The sequence below is a fragment of the Babylonia areolata genome, chromosome 7, assembly GCF_041734735.1.
Source record: "Babylonia areolata isolate BAREFJ2019XMU chromosome 7, ASM4173473v1, whole genome shotgun sequence".
In the NCBI taxonomy this organism is placed as follows: Eukaryota; Metazoa; Mollusca; class Gastropoda; order Neogastropoda; family Buccinidae; genus Babylonia; species Babylonia areolata.
In genome coordinates, this window is record NC_134882.1 from 15340032 (window position 1) to 15358856 (window position 18825).

General features: G+C 42.1%; 1 protein-coding gene across 1 annotated transcript; it reads right to left on the reverse strand.

Annotated features, from left to right (window-relative positions):
* Positions 1 to 3921: 3921 nt before the first annotated feature.
* Positions 3922 to 11863, reverse strand: LOC143284165 (uncharacterized). The gene is made up of 2 exons (XM_076590827.1): positions 11170 to 11863; positions 3922 to 4609 (listed from the first exon to the last, which is right to left on the reverse strand). Exons 1-2 carry the CDS (start codon positions 11714 to 11716, stop codon positions 4482 to 4484), a joined length of 675 nt encoding a protein of 224 aa, XP_076446942.1. The 5' UTR covers positions 11717 to 11863; the 3' UTR covers positions 3922 to 4481.
* Between the last annotated feature and the right edge of the window lie 6962 nt (positions 11864 to 18825).

Genomic DNA, 18825 nt, shown 5'->3' on the forward strand with positions numbered 1-18825 from the left:
AGATTTCTGGATAGTGTGCCGTATATAAGTATCAATTATTAACCGAGCACACTATATAACGGCAGCTGTCAGTCGGCTCTACCAGGTAGTCAGCCTGTTGTGGAAAGTGACTCAAGAGTTTGGTGTCCGACCGAAGATATAGGCAGTATTCACGTATCAATGATAGTAAATATGATAATAGTAATAACAATAACAATAGTCTTCCCTTTCGCCCACCTTCACACCACTGGGATAATTCCACGGCTGTTGCCAGCCATAACAACGTGACTTCCAAGATGAACTGCCCGCCTCGCCGGCTCAGTTGAAAGTAACCATGTAGTGTTCGCTGGGGTGGAGGTGGAGAAGAAAAAGACTCGAGTATTCTGTGATTGATCCAAATCCTATGTTCTCCTTACTTGTGAAGCATGCACACACACACACCACCCCCTCTCTCTCCATGTATAAATCCAAGGTAAAGCCTGGAGTGAACTGCTTAGTGGTGGAAAACAAAGTCAGGGAACAACTAAACAACCCTTGCGTTATTTCAAAATAACTTTGAAAAGATATAAAAGGTATATAAAAAAAAAAAGTAGGGGGACGGAGGGGGGTGGGGTGGGGTTGCCGGGGGGTGCGGGAGGAGCACTAATGTACATACATAACGGCCTTGCAGCCGGACACAGATGATTATCGGGTCAGTTGGGGGGGGGGTTCCAACTTGAGGTGTGAGGTGTGAGGAGGGAGTTGTGGGGAGAGGAGGGGGAGAGGAGTCAGTGACAAAGGGGCGGAGACTGATGAGTTTCCGTGGACAGATCAGTGAGAGGAAAAGCTTCCCTCCGCCCCCCTCCCCTTGTGGCACTGACACGCATACATTACAGCCACACCACGTGTTGCCAATCTCCCTTCACTTTCTGCCTCCATCAATAGTGCACGGGCTGTCAGTGTCACATCAAAGCGCTCACTATGGATGCACACACACGTGTCACGTCAGTATCCACCTCCTCATCCTCACCCCCCCCCCTCCGCCTCTGCGCAAGCATATGTGCGCAAACGGCAACCCAATACACAAACACATACATTCCAGTAACAATCAAGGATTATTGGTGTATATCCTAAACACAAAAAGTTGCATCTGTGACTACCTGTGACGACACGCAGGCACAAAAAAGCCTGTGAATGGCGACGGAGACAATTCAGTGGACTCGACTGGGGGATTCCATACGTTTTCTGCATGGTCTGCCAACTGAGGCGGTTCTGCCACACAGCTGCGATTCTGGGATGAGTGAGACTATGGTGGGGTCCTTGTAGTTCAGTGAGTCTCGTTCACTGGTCGCAAGTGTTCCGTGAAGCGGTCGTGCAAGGTGCGGCCAGTTTCGACCCCACACAATTTGCCCGGCACACAGCCGGGCGCAGGTCGAGATGTACACTATGTTGGGTGACCTGCAGTTGAGTGCATATCACACAACAAACTTGCCCGCGGGACACTGGACTAGTTCCATTTTCCCCAGAGCCCCCTCTCATTGCCTCCAAAAGAGATCGGAACATCAGAAGCATGGCAGTTTGATCCTTCATGCCCACTGAGGAACCCATGATTGAGTATACCCCATGGCTGCAAACCCTGTGACTGCAAACTAGCTGTCCCTACATTGACACTTGCAACATTTTCACAGGTCCAGTGGGCAAGTTTGCATTGTTACATGTGTATGTGTGACTATGTTCTGCTGCCAACATTGTTCAGTGCTTTTGTATGTGTAGACCTTGTGAAGATTTACTTTGCCCAGTGCTGGTGCCATACTTTATACCGTGGCCAATCTGTTATCTGTATAGCATTGATTAGTGTGTGCACGCGTGTGCGTGTGCGCGCGCGCGAGTGTTTGTGCAGTGCGTGTGTGTTCGCGCGCGCATCAGTTAAAAAAGAGAGAGAAAATGAACTGAATAATCATATCAGCGGAGTCAGGGTTTGGCGGGCCTGGATTATTACTGACCCCCCACCCCGGCCTCACCACTTCTTCCCAATCTCTTCACTCTGCTTTGAGATGTGGTCCGGACGCTGCCGTGGTCTTTTGCGGGATAACAGAGACAAGTAAACCTAGGTCCTGTGTGCAGCCTGTCAGTTGTGCAAATGACTGTTTGTAAAGCTGCGAACAGCGGTGAACAAACCGTTACCCCCTAACCATCTCCTCCGAGTTCTTAGCAATTTCACTCCATGCAGCGGCACTGATCACATCGTGTCTCTGTAACAGTGATCTTTGCAAGCCTTGTCCCACAAGATGGTGACTCCTAACTTCGAGAGATAATCTGTCGTCCGATCTAAGTTTGGAAAGAAATGATAGTTCGTGAAGAGTACGGTCCCTTGATCAGGACGCACGCAAAAGGTGTCAGAATGAACGTTGAGATCTCTGCCAACAATTAAAAACACAGAAAAGAAAAAAGGTTAGATAACGCTCGTATGTGTCTATTTCCGGCCGCACGCATGTGAAAAATTTGTGGCAGGCACGCACGATTTTTTGTTTGATTTTGTGCATGGGTAGTGTAGTGTCAGTGTGAACACCCCTCAGCGATGTGGTAACAGGATTTCTCACGTTTTTTGTTTGTTTTTCTCACATCTGCACGACAGTCGTGCGTGGCAGTGTGTGTTAATATATGTGCCTGTGGATGGGATGGTTTTCCCCCCTGCCTGTCACAATCACCTCGCACTCCTGATCAAAGCAATACATGCATGAGAAGCTGATGAAACGGAGGTATTTTCTAGTCTGCAAAGGAAGGTTGGGTTCATCTGTGGCTTAATGACTGCATCTTCTCTCCCAGGCACACATCAGTCAACATTTACATCACATTTAGTCTTGTACACATGAAACAACTTCTCATTCATTTACTGTCTGCTGATTCACAATCTGATTTACACATTCGCACTCTTCCATTTTTGCATACGTGACATAATCAAACACCCAACAATGAATGTGGATGAGTTATTGCACATGAAGAGTGATGCATGAGAAAAAGACACACACACAACTTAGAATGGGGTGGTGGGGGATTGGGTGGAGTGATCATCTACCATAGCACAAGTAAAAGAAATTACAAACTACTAAAGAAACAACAGAAACCATGAAAGATAATACACTGACAGAAAAACAACAATTAAAAAGAAAAGACAAAAAAGGCCAGCAAACACATTTAAACCAGAAAGCAAACACAATACAGCTTTCTATATGTGGTAGCACTGCTAACAAAAACAACAACTAAAGTACTGAAACATATAAGCAGGCTTTGACACATAGAATCACTCACAATCAAAATATTCTCTTAAAAGTATCAATAAAATTCAAGTTCCCATTTACTGTTCATTACTTTCCATTTCCTGTTTAACAAACACCTAATCAAAGATCTAGGTACGGTAGTGAACCACTGACCCCATTTCATCTCTTTATTGGACAATTACTTTTTTATAAACCAAAGAGAACAAGTAATCATTCAAACATTGTAGTGTTTTTTCATGTTGGACTGCAATCTGTTTAAACTCCTTCCTCTACCCCCATTGCAATGAAGGTTCTCTTCAAACATATTACATTATTTTCTTCCAATAAATTACAAAATGATACAAATCATCGGAGCACACAAGCCGTTGTGGCAAAGTGGTTAGCATCACAGATTAAAAGATAGGGGGATACAAGTTCCATTCCCTGTGCAGGTGGGGGGGTGGGGGTGGCGGGTGGGGTTCCCCGCAGCTGGCTCCCAGAGAGAGTTGAGTGTGCTATGGGATTAAATGGAAAGACTAGGACCACACAGTCAAATATCATCCTCTTTATCGATATGTCTTTGGATGTGTTGCTAAAATTTCCTAACCAACATTGCAAGTGTTTGTATCTTTCAGGCCTGGTTAATATTGGGACAAAAAAAGAAAAAGAAAAAAGTCCTAAATTTTGTGCCCTTTAATGCCCTGTTTCCATTTCCATGCATAATAATTGATGTGTGCAGGGTGATCAAAGAAGGGTGTGTCTGTTGTTTGTTGTTTTCTCACTGATATTTGCTGACATGTACTTTAAATCAGCTGAAAGAGAATTTTCTGTTTTGGTTGCAGCAGACAATAAAGTATTTTAAATGGAATTGAATTGAACCGAATTGAATGCTTAGGGTGTGGCTGTGTACTAGGGACATGGAATGAGAGTGATGCTGCTGAATGGTTCACATGTGGCACAAAAAAATATTGATAAAAATCAGCAAACAAAAACAAACAAAAAAACCCCCAAAAAACAAAACAAAACAAAACAAAAAAACACACAAAAAGGAAGAAGAAAAGCTACTTTCTATATAAAACTTCTAACAATGATGGTTGCAAAAATGTCAATACAAGAAAGAAATATTGAAACATATGCAAACCATCTTTTTTTTCCTTCTGTTATGGCTGTTTGGCTCATTTAGCATTTTTCCAAAGGCTTTGACAACAGTCAATGGCCTGCACAAATACACACATGTCCAATCTGCCATGCAAGGGTTGCAGGAACTCAGATCTTCATCTTCACCATCTGATCTGTTAGTTCTTGAGAGCTTTCCGCTGACAGCTCCATCTCTGAAAACTGCTTTGTTAGCCACTGGTCCAGGTTCTCCTTACTTGTTGATTTACTCGCTGATGCTGTAACAAACAACACACATGTGCACAGTTCATTATGTTTATCTGCAAAATCTGTGTCAGCAAGTGTTTGGTAACAGAACTGAAACTGAGGAGTTTCATTCATTCATTTGCTTTATAACCCAGACAACAACTGCAGCCATACCAGGACTGTAACATGTTTAAAATCAATGCCAAGTACATGAATTAAAAACCAACATCAAAATATATAACCAAAAGTTTTGAAAAACTGAAAGAACAGAGTTTTTTAATTTTTTATTTTTTTAATTTTTTTAAGGATCATGTAAAAAGCTGACATTTATTTTTGCTTGTGTAGTTCATATAAAATTCAAACACAAACCCGTCATCTGAAAAAACCACCACCAACAACAACTGCAAAACAACACAGTTCATGATACAGTACCTTTAGCTCTTTAACTCTCTCCATACGAACGGCGAAAGAGACGACGTTAACAGCGTTTCACCCCAGTTACTAATCATCAAAATATTGCAAGCAGAAGGCTCTTATACTGAAGACGTGAATGTTGACAAAGAATACCACAATTCTGACGACGGAAGCTAAAGGTTGGGTCATTCAGACACCCACTGGACATCCGAGGGGTCTGTGTAGAGGAGAAGAGAGGACTGGCCGTACTGAGTGAGTTAAGGCAAGTAAGACAAGGCTGTGCTCAGGATGTCAACCCTTATGCCAAATTCATCATCCACAGATGACAGAACCCCCCCCCCTCCCAAAACCCCCCCCAAAAAAAACAACACCACAAGTGTCCACAACATGACTACCAAATCGCCTATGGTATGAAAACTCAAACAGCACAAATAGTTATAATATGTAATAGAAAGGGGAAAAGAAAGTAAAACATGTCAAAGCTTCATGGAATATTAGAAGGGGGAATGGACTGGAAGGGCAGAAGAAGGTAGACAATAGTGAAACTGAAAGAAGAAAAATGCTGAAAACAGAACAGAAATGGGGCATTTCTAGGACACAATTTCCAGAAGGTGGGGGTGTTATAGATTTATCCTGAAAGTTCCCAGCATCCCATGGGAAGTGGGGGATGGGGATGGGAGGGGGAGCTGACCTTGAATTTCAATGGGGATCACACTATACTTATGGACATTCACTACATTAATCACAAGCATTGAAAAGTGGATGTAAGACATGAACTATTGCAAGCATTTTTTTAAATGCCAAATAACGACATTGACCTTTCACCTCTCACCCATTTACCTCATCTGACAATACCATAATGAGGAGACTGACAAGGTCTTACACATACCAACCCCCAAATCAGGTTTGGTTCCAATACTTGTGAGTACAGAAAAAAAATTGCTAATGTTAAAGTTTACTGTGAAAACACAGACAACTGACACAGTGTGAAGAGGAACTTACTGAGTAACTGTTTACATGTGCACGCGAGTCAAAAAGACAATCATTTCAAATTACCATCTATTTCCATTCAAATCAGGAGGAAAGTGGCAGAAAGTTTAAGACGCTTATCGGCCAATACAGTGTCCATGTGGGTCTAGGTTTGAATCCCAGTCTTCCCCTCTCTCCAAAGTTTGACTGGATAATCAAATTGAGTGTCCAGTCATTTAGATGACATTGCAAACTGATGTCTCAAGTGCAGCATGCACCTGACACAGAAAAAGAACTCATGGCAACATAAGCAGTGGTCCTCTGGCAAAATTCTGGAAAAGAAATCCACTCTGATAGGTACACAAATATATGCATTGGCTCAAGGCCTAAGTGCATTCAGTTATGCTGCTGGTCAGGCATCTGTGTAGCAGATGTGGTGTAGCATAGATGGATTTGTCCAAATGCAGCGACGCTTTCTTGAGAAACTGAAATCGACTGAAAACTGCACAGAAGAAACTATGTTACAAACAGTAAATGTTTGAAGAATAAAGAAAAAACCAATGACAAAGTTCTGCACAGAAGAAAAAGAAAAAAAAAATCGACAAAATCAACCATTTAGCATATGATGTAAAATTCTTAAACATTGAATTCACCACTGATACTAATAGACTCTCATATTATGACATATGTATGCAAATGAAGCACATGACAAAACCTTGGAATATCTTTCCATGTGTTAAGCACTTATCTGAGCACATACAACAGAGAGAGAGAGAGAGAGAGAGAGGGTAAGAGTCAGTGTTTTCTGTTGCACTGTTCAGCACGTATGTATAGTTCTGTAGAAGAACCTTCCTCCTCCTTCTTGTTCTTCCTCCCCCTCCTGTGTCAGGTCAGGTCATTAGATCTGCTACTGGTAACCTGTAATCCAGTACAACCTGTTCAGGGTCGGGTTGCTGGCGACTAAACCGGCACTCCCACCGCTCCCTTCCGGGACTGGTGAGGCGGGTGGCTAGACACCCTTATGGAGATCCATAAAAGGAGGTTGACTCAGGAGAGCCACCGACGGCCATCTAGCTCCACCGTGCTGTGTGCATGCCACACGCAGTTGGCCCCTGGGGTGTGTCTACCCATGCATGCGAAGTCTGGATCCGGCAGAATCTGCGGAAGAAACCTATCGGTTCAATGGAGAGGAAGGCGGTTACAGCAACGCACTGTGGAGTGCAGAGAGCAAGATGAGACACCGAAAGGATATCTTGGTCATCCACTGCATCCGTGCTCATCCTCCAGTCGTCTCGACTTAGTCTTGCCACTGGAAATTGGTGGACCCGGACAAGAGAGTGAGGTCGACTCCTCTTCACTTTAAACAAACTCATCGCGCAAGTCATCAGTCATCCAAAATGACCTTTCATCCTTCATCATTTCATCACCCCCAAGTCCTGTGGCGACAGGCGAGCGACAAAACGACAGGTTTTGGTACACTGGCAGTCGCAGCCGCAGACCTGCATGCAGGCGGCTCAGGCCATAGGGTCGTTCTTCATCGACAGGAGCAGCGATGGAGCTCGGCAGCCGTCTGAGCAGCCCTCTTTAGGAATGCACTGCTCACCTCCCTGGCATGAGGAAGGGGCTAGAAAAGGTGCCCTAAAAATTGCCTGCTCCATATCATCCTGGCCAGCATACCGCGGCTGGCGGGGACCCTACATCAGCGGTCGAAACAAGAAAGAAAAGAAAAAAACAAGGATCGTTCCTCTCACCATTGGTGCTTGGAACATAAGGACTCTCCTGGACAGAGATAACGCGGACAGACCCCAAAGGAGAACGGCACTAGTTGCATCTGAACTCGCCAGATACAACATTGACATCGCAGCCTTGAGCGAGACTCGGCTTGTAGGCGAAGGCGAGCTCTGTGAACAGGGATCTGGTTACACCTTCTTCTGGAGTGGACGAGGAAGCGAAGAGCGACGTGAGGCTGGCGTTGGTTTTGTAGTTGTCAGCAAGCTAGCTGGAATCCCAAAGGGAGTCAACGATAGGCTTATGGCCATGAAACTCCCACTGGCATCTGGCCAGAAGCACCTCACCATTGTCAGTGCCTACGCCCCAACCATGACCAACCCGGATGAAGTGAAGGCGAAGTTCTACGAGGACCTTCAGTCTGTCATTGCTGCTATCCCTAAAGCAGACAAGCTCATCATTCTTGGGGACTTCAATGCTAGAGTTGGCTCTGACTACATCTCCTGGGATGGAGTGACTGGAAAGCACGGTGTGGGCCACTGCAACCCAAATGGATTGCTTTTGCTTCAGACCTGTGCAGAGCACGAACTGCTGATAACCAACACAGTTTTCTGCCTCCCTACCCATAAAAGGACGTCATGGATGCACCCTCACTCAAAGCATTGGCATCTCATCGATTATGTCATCGTCAGGAAAAGGGATAGGCAAGATGTACGTGTAACAAACACCATGTGTGGCGCCGAGCGTTGGACAGACCATTGCCTTGTAGTCTCAAAGCTGAATATTCGAATCCAGCCCAAGAGACGCCCCCAAGGCCAGAAAGCTCCAAAACGGCTCAACATCGCTAAGCTGAAAAACATCACCATCAAACAGTCCTTTGTGGAGCTGTTGGAAGATCGTCTGGAATCCGCCTCTCTGGACAACCAGAATGTGGAGTCTGACTGGAGGACCCTACGTGAGCTGATCTACAGTACAGCTTCAGAGACCCTGGGACCCATGACCAGAAAGCACAAAGACTGGTTTGATGAAAACTGTGATGAAATCAAGCAGCTTCTGGATGAGAAACGCCGTCTGCATCAAGCCTACCTGAGCAACCCAAAGTCCACATCAAAAAAGGATGCGTATGATGCCATCCGCAGGACTGTTCAGCAAAAGTTACGCCAGATGCAGGATAAGTGGCTGAGTGACAAAGCTGATGAGATCCAGGGATATGCTGACAGGCACGATATGAAGAGGTTCTATGATGCCTTAAAAGAAGTCTACGGCCCCACATCCGCAGGATCATCCCCCCTCCTCAGTGCAGATGGGAATACCTTGATCACCGAGAAGGAGAAAATTCTTGAACGCTGGGCTGAGCACTTCAGCAGTGTCTTAAATCGCCCTTCCTCCATAAATGATGAAGCCATAGACCGTCTCCCACAAGTCCCCATCAACGAAGCACTGGACGATCCGCCAACACCTCTTGAGACCCAGAAAGCAATCCGTCTGCTATCCAGTGGCAAAGCACCTGGCTCAGACTCCATACCAGCAGAGGTCTACAAGGATGGAGGCACTGTGCTGACTGAGAAGCTCCATCAGCTGTACTCACTCATGTGGAAAGAAGAGACGATCCCCCAGGATTTTAAAGATGCATCTATCATTCACTTGTACAAGCGAAAGGGGAACCGGTAAGCCTGTGATAACCATCGGGGCATTTCCTTGCTCTCCATTGCAGGCAAGATACTTGCCAGGATCCTACTAAACCGCCTCAAAGCACACCTTGAGCAAGGTCATTTGCCTGAGAGCCAATGTGGATTCCGGAAAGAGCGCGGAACCACCGACATGGTGTTTGCTGCAAGGCAGCTGCAAGAGAAATGTCAGGAGCAAAATACTGATCTGTTCTCCACCTATGTTGACCTCACTAAGGCCTTCGACACGGTGAGTAGAGAGGGACTGTGGACGATCATGGCCAAGTACGGATGCCCTCGGAAATTTATTTCCTTGGTCAGCCAATTCCATGAAGGCATGCAGGCTCGAGTCCAGGACAATGGCGAAACATCTGCTCCTTTTGCTGTCACAAATGGTGTCAAGCAAGGCTGCGTCCTGGCTCCAACGCTGTTCAGCCTCATGTTCTCTGCAATGCTTACTGATGCCTTCAGAGATGGCGATGTTGGAATCGGCCTAAAGTACCGAACAGATCAGAAGGCTTCAAGCAAAAACGAAGGTCATGACAGACATCATCAGAGACTTTTTGTTTGCTGATGATTGTGCCCTCAACGCTGGATCTGAAGCTGACATGCAACTCAGCGTCGACAAGTTTGCCACTGCCAGCAGGAACTTCGGCCTTACCATCAGCACGAGGAAAACTGAAGTTCTCCATCAGCCAGCCCCAGGGAAACCCTACGTTGAGCCCAACATCACAGTCAACGGTCAGAGACTCAGTGCGGTGGAGCGGTTCACATACCTTGGCAGCACACTGTCATGAAATGCGAGCATCGACGATGAAGTGAACGTCAGGATTGCAAGAGCAAGCTCAACTTTTGGTAGACTGTATGCAAATGTCTGGAACAGAAGAGGCATTAGTCTTGAGACCAAGCTAAAGGTCTACAGAGCAGTAGTTCTCCCCACACTACTGTACCCCTGCGAAACTTGGACAGTGTACCAACGACATGCCAAGAAGCTGAACCACTTCCACACAACATGCCTCAGGACAAGACAGGACCCCAGACACAGAGGTGCTCGCAAAAGCCACCCTTCCCAGCATCTTCACCATCCTGATGAAGTCCCAGCTTCGCTGGGCTGGAGACGTGGCGCGCATGCCAGACCATCGGCTGCCCAAAAGGCTCTTCTATGGCGAGCTGCAACAAGGGAAGAGATCACACGGAGGTCAGAAGAAGCACTTCAGAGATACTCTGAAAGTCTCTCTGAAAGCGTTTGATATCAACCCTGACTCCTGGGAGGAATCTGCAGTGGACCGTGACAAATGGCGCGCTGTTGTGCACAAAGGCGCCAAGTTGTGCGAGGCCAACAGGACTGCTGCAGCTGTTCAGAAGAGGCAGGCCAGAAAGTCACGGGCAAACAAGCTCCCTGACAATGATACGCCTGTCTTTGTCTGCCCCAACTGTCAGCGAACATTTCGTGCGCAGATTGGACTATTCAGCCATCTGCGCATTCACAGATAGATTCAAGAGCATCCTCCCCCCCCCCCCCACTACCACCCTCCCCCATCCCCAAGCTGGATGACAACGATGGTCATCATCGATCTCGATGGACACACCACCATAGTTCTGTATGGCAACTAATTCCACAAACAGGAAATGAATGGATAAGGGTTATAAAAAAAACAATATTTCAATAAGCATGATGATAGACTGTGATCACAACTGATGAGAGAAAACATTACCAATGAATTCTGAAGCAAAAACTATTCCAAAGCTTCAGTTATCACTTATTTTACTTATTTAAAAAAAAAGTTACTTTGTACAAAGTAGGTCTTCCTTACCTTTCGGAGCATGATGCACGTTTTCTGTGTTTCTGGCCTCAAGAAGTTCTATCATCTGAGGCAAGCTCAGTGTCTCCAAATACTCAAGTTCCTGCAGGAAGGCATGACTGCTATCACTCTCATCCTTCGGAGGACCAGTAACCCTTGAGCCGTTTCTCTGCTCCAGGGTGCAACTCTTACCATTCAGCAATATCACAGGATGAATACTTCTCAACTTTTCGGAGATCAAAAATTCGTGTGTTATAGAGCAAAAAGAATCAGCTTCAAGTTCATATTGGATGGAATGACTGGTTCTCTGTTCCAGTGTGTCGGTCTCACAGCTTGATAACATCGCAGAAGGGGGCTGTGATTGAAAGCCAACATAATCAGCTTCAAGTTCCTGTTGATTGAAATGACTGGTTCTCTGTTCCAGTGTGTCGGTCTCACAGCTTGCTAACATCACAGAAGGGGGCTGTGACTGACAGCCAACATAATCAGCTTCAAGTTCCTGTTGATTGAAATGACTGGTTCTCTGTTCCAGTGTGTCAGTCTCACAGCTTGATAACATCGCAGAAGGGGGCTGTGACTGTAGGCCAGAATAATCAGCTACAAGTTCATGTTGACTGAAATGACAGGTTCTCTGTTCCAGTGTGTCAGTCTCAGAGCTTGGTATCAGAGAAGCGGGACCAGCTTTCGCAGATGAGAGAAGGGGGTCATTTTTCAGGAACTCTTCAACTTCAATGGGCCTGTCAAAAAATAAACACTTTCATTATGTCTTATGATCAGTACCACACACACACACATTACAAAAGTGGTGTAAGCAAGCTTTTAGTTCCACTGAAAAGCCTTCATTAGCACCACATAAGATGTACTAATTAGTGAAAACATCAGTAAACTGAAAAATGCTGCACATTACAATCAAATCTGTATTGCAACACACATATATATTATGAAATATAAGATATATATATATATATATATATATATATATACACATATATATACAAAAAAAAGCAACAAAAAAAAGCAGACACACCATGTACAGTTCCATTATGTATAATCATTGGTCATCATTTTTGTGTCCATCACCTTTCTTATAATTTTTTATCACATGTAATTGTAAGTGATTCAGTAACATACCTGTATTTTTATTTGTTAATGCAGATAATTATGGATCAGTCATTAGTCACAAAGATGACCACACACAAAATGATTGCTGCATAGCTTCACACACAGATATGTTTTTTTGTTTGTTGTTTTTAAAATTTCATTTGTCTGATTCTTTTTCAAAATATCTTTCTGTGTATCACTGTTCATACATACAAATACATACACATATATACATACATACATATATATAATTTCAAATGATTTAACTGCTCTATCTTACTGTTTCTGACTGGAACTCGGTGGAAGTGAGTGTGAAAGTCCAGCTTACTTGAACTTTGTAGTGTTTGAGGCCTTGGTAGGCCTGTCCGTTGTTATTTTTGGTATAAAAATTTTTTTTTGTGGCATACATGGACTACCTATTAATTTCAGTATTTGTGACATTCTGGATTGTATAGTGTGGGTAGACTGGGCCAGTGTGCTTACAATGACAACATCATGAACATGCAACCACGGCTGAAAACCAGTCAAACATTAAAACCAGACAGCAGGAAATTCAACAATGTAAGATAATAAATGTTACTATTTGTAGTAGTATTACATTATTAGATGACCAGTTCAAAATAAAGGGAGATTTCTCTGATCTCCCAGGTCAACAAATGTTGATCTGGTCTTTGTAAAAAATAAACATGGCTTTGAAAACCTTGTATTCTTTCCTCCAGTGGGAAAGAGCCATCATGTTACAATTTGTTTTGATTCACAACTGTCAGGTAAAGTTGAAATGAAGAAATAAAGTGGGTTGAAAAGTATATGTGGAACAAAGGAGACAATGAAGGGGCTATATATGAACCTTGCCATGAGTAACTGCGCACTCTGATAGTTACTAAAAAAAAAAAAATCCTAATGACCAGTCAAAAGGCAGTCAAAACCCATCCCCCCACCGAAAACGCGGGAATATGACTACCATCATATGGCTGGGGTAAAGAAAAAAAAAAAGGTCATACAATTCAGTTAAAGTCCAACACGTGAAAACGGGTGCAAGAACACAGAAATCGAACATCCGATTCTTGATTCAGATGTAGTGCTGAACCGACAAGACTTACCACTTTACAACCGATGGTGTTGTTTTTCTCTCTTTTTTAACTCCATGTCCACGCATCGCTACCTCTGAATAACTATCCGGAGAAAACTTCGGTTTCACCATATTCTTTGTCTCGAACACGGACTGTCCTGTATGTCGCTGACTCGGTTTTTCATTCGTTGTGGCGAGACAACGGATTTGAAAATATGATTTCCGGCCCGCCTGACTATCACTATTGACCGGAACCAAAGAAAATCACATGAACATACACACCGGTACAGGTACAGAATTTGGGTTTGTTTGTTTTTTGTGTGTTTTTTGTTTGTTTGTTTGTTGTTTTTTTAAGCCTTTTTGGTTTTTCAACGCCCCTTCTTAATATAGAAATAGTTTAGGGTTGCGTACATGCGTATGAAATTTTTTAAATGTTCATTCATCAAACTCAAATGGTTTTATTAATGATTTAGAGTCATTGTCTAGAACATTCTTGAACTTGTCAATAGTTTTAGCTATTTTTGTTGAATTATTCAGTGCATTCCATCCTTTAACTGCTCTAAAGCTAAAAGAAAACTTACGAATATTTGTTCTGCAAAATTTTGTGAAAAGGTTAGTATTTGAACTTCTGGTAACATGGAGTTTGTTAGTGGAAAAGAAGGTGCAGGGGTCAGTGTCAACCATTTTATTAATTATCTTGAATACTTGTATCATGTCTCCTCTATATCTTCTGTATTTTTGTGAATGCAAGTTTAGTTGTCTCAAACGGTTTTGGTAGTCCAAATCTCTTAACTCTGGTACTCATTTTAGTTGCTCTCTTTTGCACCTGTTCAACTGCTTTAGACTGTCTTATTAGTCTGGGATACCAAATTATACTGATTACCATATTCCAAAACTGGTCGAACAATTGTTTTATAGAGGTTGACAAAAATGTCCTTATCCATAAATGTAAATGTTCTCTTAATAATACCCAATACTTTATTGGCTTTATTTATCACAGCCTGAATGTGGCCATCAAAAGAAAAATTTTCATCAAATATTACTCCCAGGTCTTTTTCTTCATTGCATTCTGAAATAACATTAGAGTTTGTGCCATCAATTTTCATTATATAATTCTTTTTTGGATTATACGTGGAAGTCAACACATTACTTCAGCAACTAGGGAAGGTGTGCCAAACTGCGAACGATCCAGTCGAAGCGACCAGCTCAACGTGTGTACTGTAGAGATAACATGTCATTCGGCGATAGTCACTAGTTCTCTTGTTTTTGAACTCAGTGAGGCTTTCTCCGACTGGCCAGTTGTACCGTCGGCCAGGAAAAGTTCGTCTGCTCTTTCTTTTCAACGTTTTGTCGACGTTTACACGTATCTTCCACCAGAATATCCCATGCACTGGGTATTATATGGTGAAGTGTGGGGTAATATATTTTTAAAGACTTCTCCCGCACACATGAAGTTTTTGAAATGGCAGGGGGGGGGGGGGGGGGGGGGGGGGTAAATGCGAACGCGTAAGTCAAATTGCGAACGATGGCTTTGGGTACATGGAGACAATTAAAACTGAAGCAGGTCTTTCAAGACTCAATAGACACTGGGATAACATATTATTCAGTGGAACACCGCACCAGACAGTTGTATTGTTGGTTTTGATCACACATGCACACTGACAGGCACTCTCAACACACACACCCCACACCGCGCACTGACACATTCTTTTGATGAAGCTCTGTAACTATGCTGCATCAATCGTTCGCAAATAGACTTACGGGCTGACGTCCGTCAAAATATCCAGTGTAGTCTAACTGCAAACGACACTACTGATTTTGCAGACTGTTCCTGTCAAAACTGATGTTTTGATCTGTCACCAATAAAACGGTGCTTACTGCTTAAATTATCCCAGCACTGGTAATGCGCATTCAACCGTAACTCGCCCGATCAAACTGAATCAACTATTTCAGTATAAACTGTGTCTAAGTTCAAGTCCTACAACTTGCTTCCTTTGATTTTAGGATTTTGAGAGAACGTTTGTAACCTTGGACGGCGGCAGTGGTGCGCGACGCCGGAGAAGAAAGAGCGCGGAAATAGCCAGCAATAGCTGATATTTGAATGGTTCTTGGAAATGGATACATGATTCGTTAAGCCACTCAGTAGAACAACTTAAGGTCGAAGCAGACGTTTAATTGTGAAATGCAACCGTTACGCCCATCGCACACGGGGCGTCGAAGCAGCAAGTTTCACGCGACAAGCAGCAAAAACGTGCAGCGCCCCTTGTGCGAGGTATTCAGGCAGCAAGAGTCGCGCTGCCATGCAGCAAGATCGCCGTTGCCGCGCGTCAAAATCCTCGACAGGACTTGTCCTATTTCCCCGCGACAAAAGAGACGGACGTGCGTGGAACAACCAATCACGAGAGCCGCTCGTTTCACGTGACACAAAATGGTTGACATCGTTTGGACTCGATTCATTCGTTTGACGTTGCTCAATTAATCATGAAAACAAAGTGTTTTGGAAGTAAACGATTAGACTGTTTGGATGAAAAGATTGTCATTACATCTGAACGCATGTCTGTTTAAGAATGATTTCTGTGAGTGCCCCAAAAATGCTGACTTTCTACTTTGAACAGCAACTCACATGGTAACATTTGTAATTCCTGCCTGAGAATATTCTGAGAACGAAAGTATCTTTGACTGAAATTGTAAGGATAACTGGATTTCCAAATATCTTTTAGAGCTGTACACACTTCTTCTTTATTTCCACACACACACATCATGTGCAAGTAAACACACACACACACCACCACCACACAAAAATACGACTGAACATTCACACAAACCCTACTGAATACACAAACACACACACCACACCACATCACACACTCACACAAACAGTACTGAACACACACACACACACACACACTGTACCACACCACACACAAAAACATGACTGAACTCTCAAACAAACAACACTGAACACACACACACACACAAACACCACTGAACACTCACACACACACTACTGAGCACTCACACAAATACTACTGAACACACACACACACACACACACAGAGTCATTCCTTTATTTACGCCTTCATCCACATGCTCACTGTGTAGACACTGAGAGCACATAAATAACAATAGACATAATAATAATAGACATAATACATGAATATGTAAAATCAGATATTTGAGTTCTGCAATTTTGACAGTTCACTGATCCTGAAGTAATGTGCTGGGATAACCAACAAATCAACTGAAACAAATATTGATTGCAACCATAACTAATTTTTTTATTATTTTTTATTATTTTTTACTGGAGTGTTATTTTCCCAATATTGATTACAAATGTTGGTTGCAGCTTAAATTGAATGTTTGTAAACAGTCAGAATACAAATATCATGCTGACAGCAGTTAAGTGTGACTATTTCCCCATGAAATCACAAATATTAGCATGAAATTATGATCAAATATTGGTGAACTACTGATTTTAGAGAGCATGTTAACTTTCTTATCAATCATAATTATGATTTATTTTGATATTATTCTAACATAGCTTTTTATATCAAAATTAGTTAATGTACATGGCTGACCAGATATTACAATATTACAATATATCCCCTACAGCAATCAGTTGTTTGTAAGCAGGCATACAGCATATGTTAAGCTGAGTAAAACAAAGTGTGAGATATATACATGTGGTAAACTGACTGCAGGTTAGTGTGATTTTCAATTTATTTCCCCCCAAGTGAAACAAATACTGAATGCAGCATTATTTATTATGTGGAGCTATTTTCTCAACACTATTTACAAATGTTGGCAGCAACCTAAATAAAATGTTTGTAAGCGGACAGAATACAAATATTATGGGATTTATGCTGATTGTAGCTAAGTGTGAATATTTTCTCATACAAATAACAAATATTATCAGTATGATTAGTGTTTAGTAAACAACTGATTTCAGATAGCATTTTAACTTCACTTCCTCTCATAGTTCTAATTTGATTGTCTTTTGACATAGCTTATCATCCATCATAGGTCTGAGTGCAATCAAAGATTTACCTGCCTGATTTCACCTTCAGCCCCCTACCTTCACCTGAAATAAACATTAGCCAGCTGTTTGTTCTTACAGTGTTTGCCAAATGACTTGTCATTATGTATATCAGTGTGTTTTTTTTATTTATAACACTGTTTGATAACTTACACACCGTTGTATAATATCAGTGTGTTTTGATGTTTTCAATTGTAACTTGTGTTACTTCCTATTGGAGAACTGTTGGTTCAACACAAATACATGCTTACATAATTGATTTATCCTTCATGGTCTGATTGCAATTGTAATTTCTTATCTTTCTTTTCAAACCATTTTGTTTGGAACTGTAAAATGTTGGAATCTGATTGTATCTGCAGTTATAACAGGCACAGTTTATTTTATGAAGCTGTGCAACTGATATGGAGAAGAAAAGAATTGTAACAATTGCATGTACAGGATTCTCACACATAAACACTAATGTAAATGAAAGATGTAACAACCAGGTTTGGTTCCAATGTAAAATTCTTCTTAAATAAATTATGACATTTTCTTATATATAGTATATATACACTTTTTGTATCTGATTGTAAACATCAACACGTAGAGGACACACACACACACACACACACACACACACACACATATATATATATATATATATATATATATATATATATATATATACATATATATACTCACACATATTCTCTCTCACACTCTCCAGTCAAAAGATCAGTCCACCAACTCTCTCTGTGTCTCTCTCTGTGTCTCTCTGTCTGTCTGTCTGTCTGTCTGTCTCTCTCTCTATATATATGTGTGTGTGTGTGTGTGTGTGTGTGTGTGTGTGTGTGTTTAAAACTAGATTTGTTTATTTGTGATTCTGCACACTATGGCTGTGTCTGGTCACCAAGACAAAAAAATACTGTAGCCAAGTGTCTTTTGCATACCATGTAATGTTTTTGTTATTTCTAGTGTGATAGGAAAAGAATCTTAAAATAAACAAACGAGTTTAAAAAAGAAAGATGAAATAAATGAACAATCAGTCAAGAGTATAAATTGTTATCGTTGTCATGTCAAATATTTGGAATGAATGATTAAGTACAGGTAAATTAAGAAGTAAACGCATGAATCATTAAACAAATTATTAAGGCCAGACAGACAGTTGGACAGATAGACCTGTATAATGAATAGTACAATATTGGATAAACAAATACAATGCAGAATATATTCACTGAAGGAAAGGGTCAGTGAAAACTGGATGGCAAAGAAGCAAAATAGTGATAAAATTAAAACAGGTCAACAATTTAGTAGTAAACGAATAATATGAAATAATGAATAAATGCAGTTTCATGTTTATAAATAAAATGTTGATGACTTATACATGAAGTGAATAAAATGAAATCAGCGAATACATATAAATGAAGATATAAGTATGAATTATGATAAATTTATCCAGTTTATCTAATTGCATGAATGAATA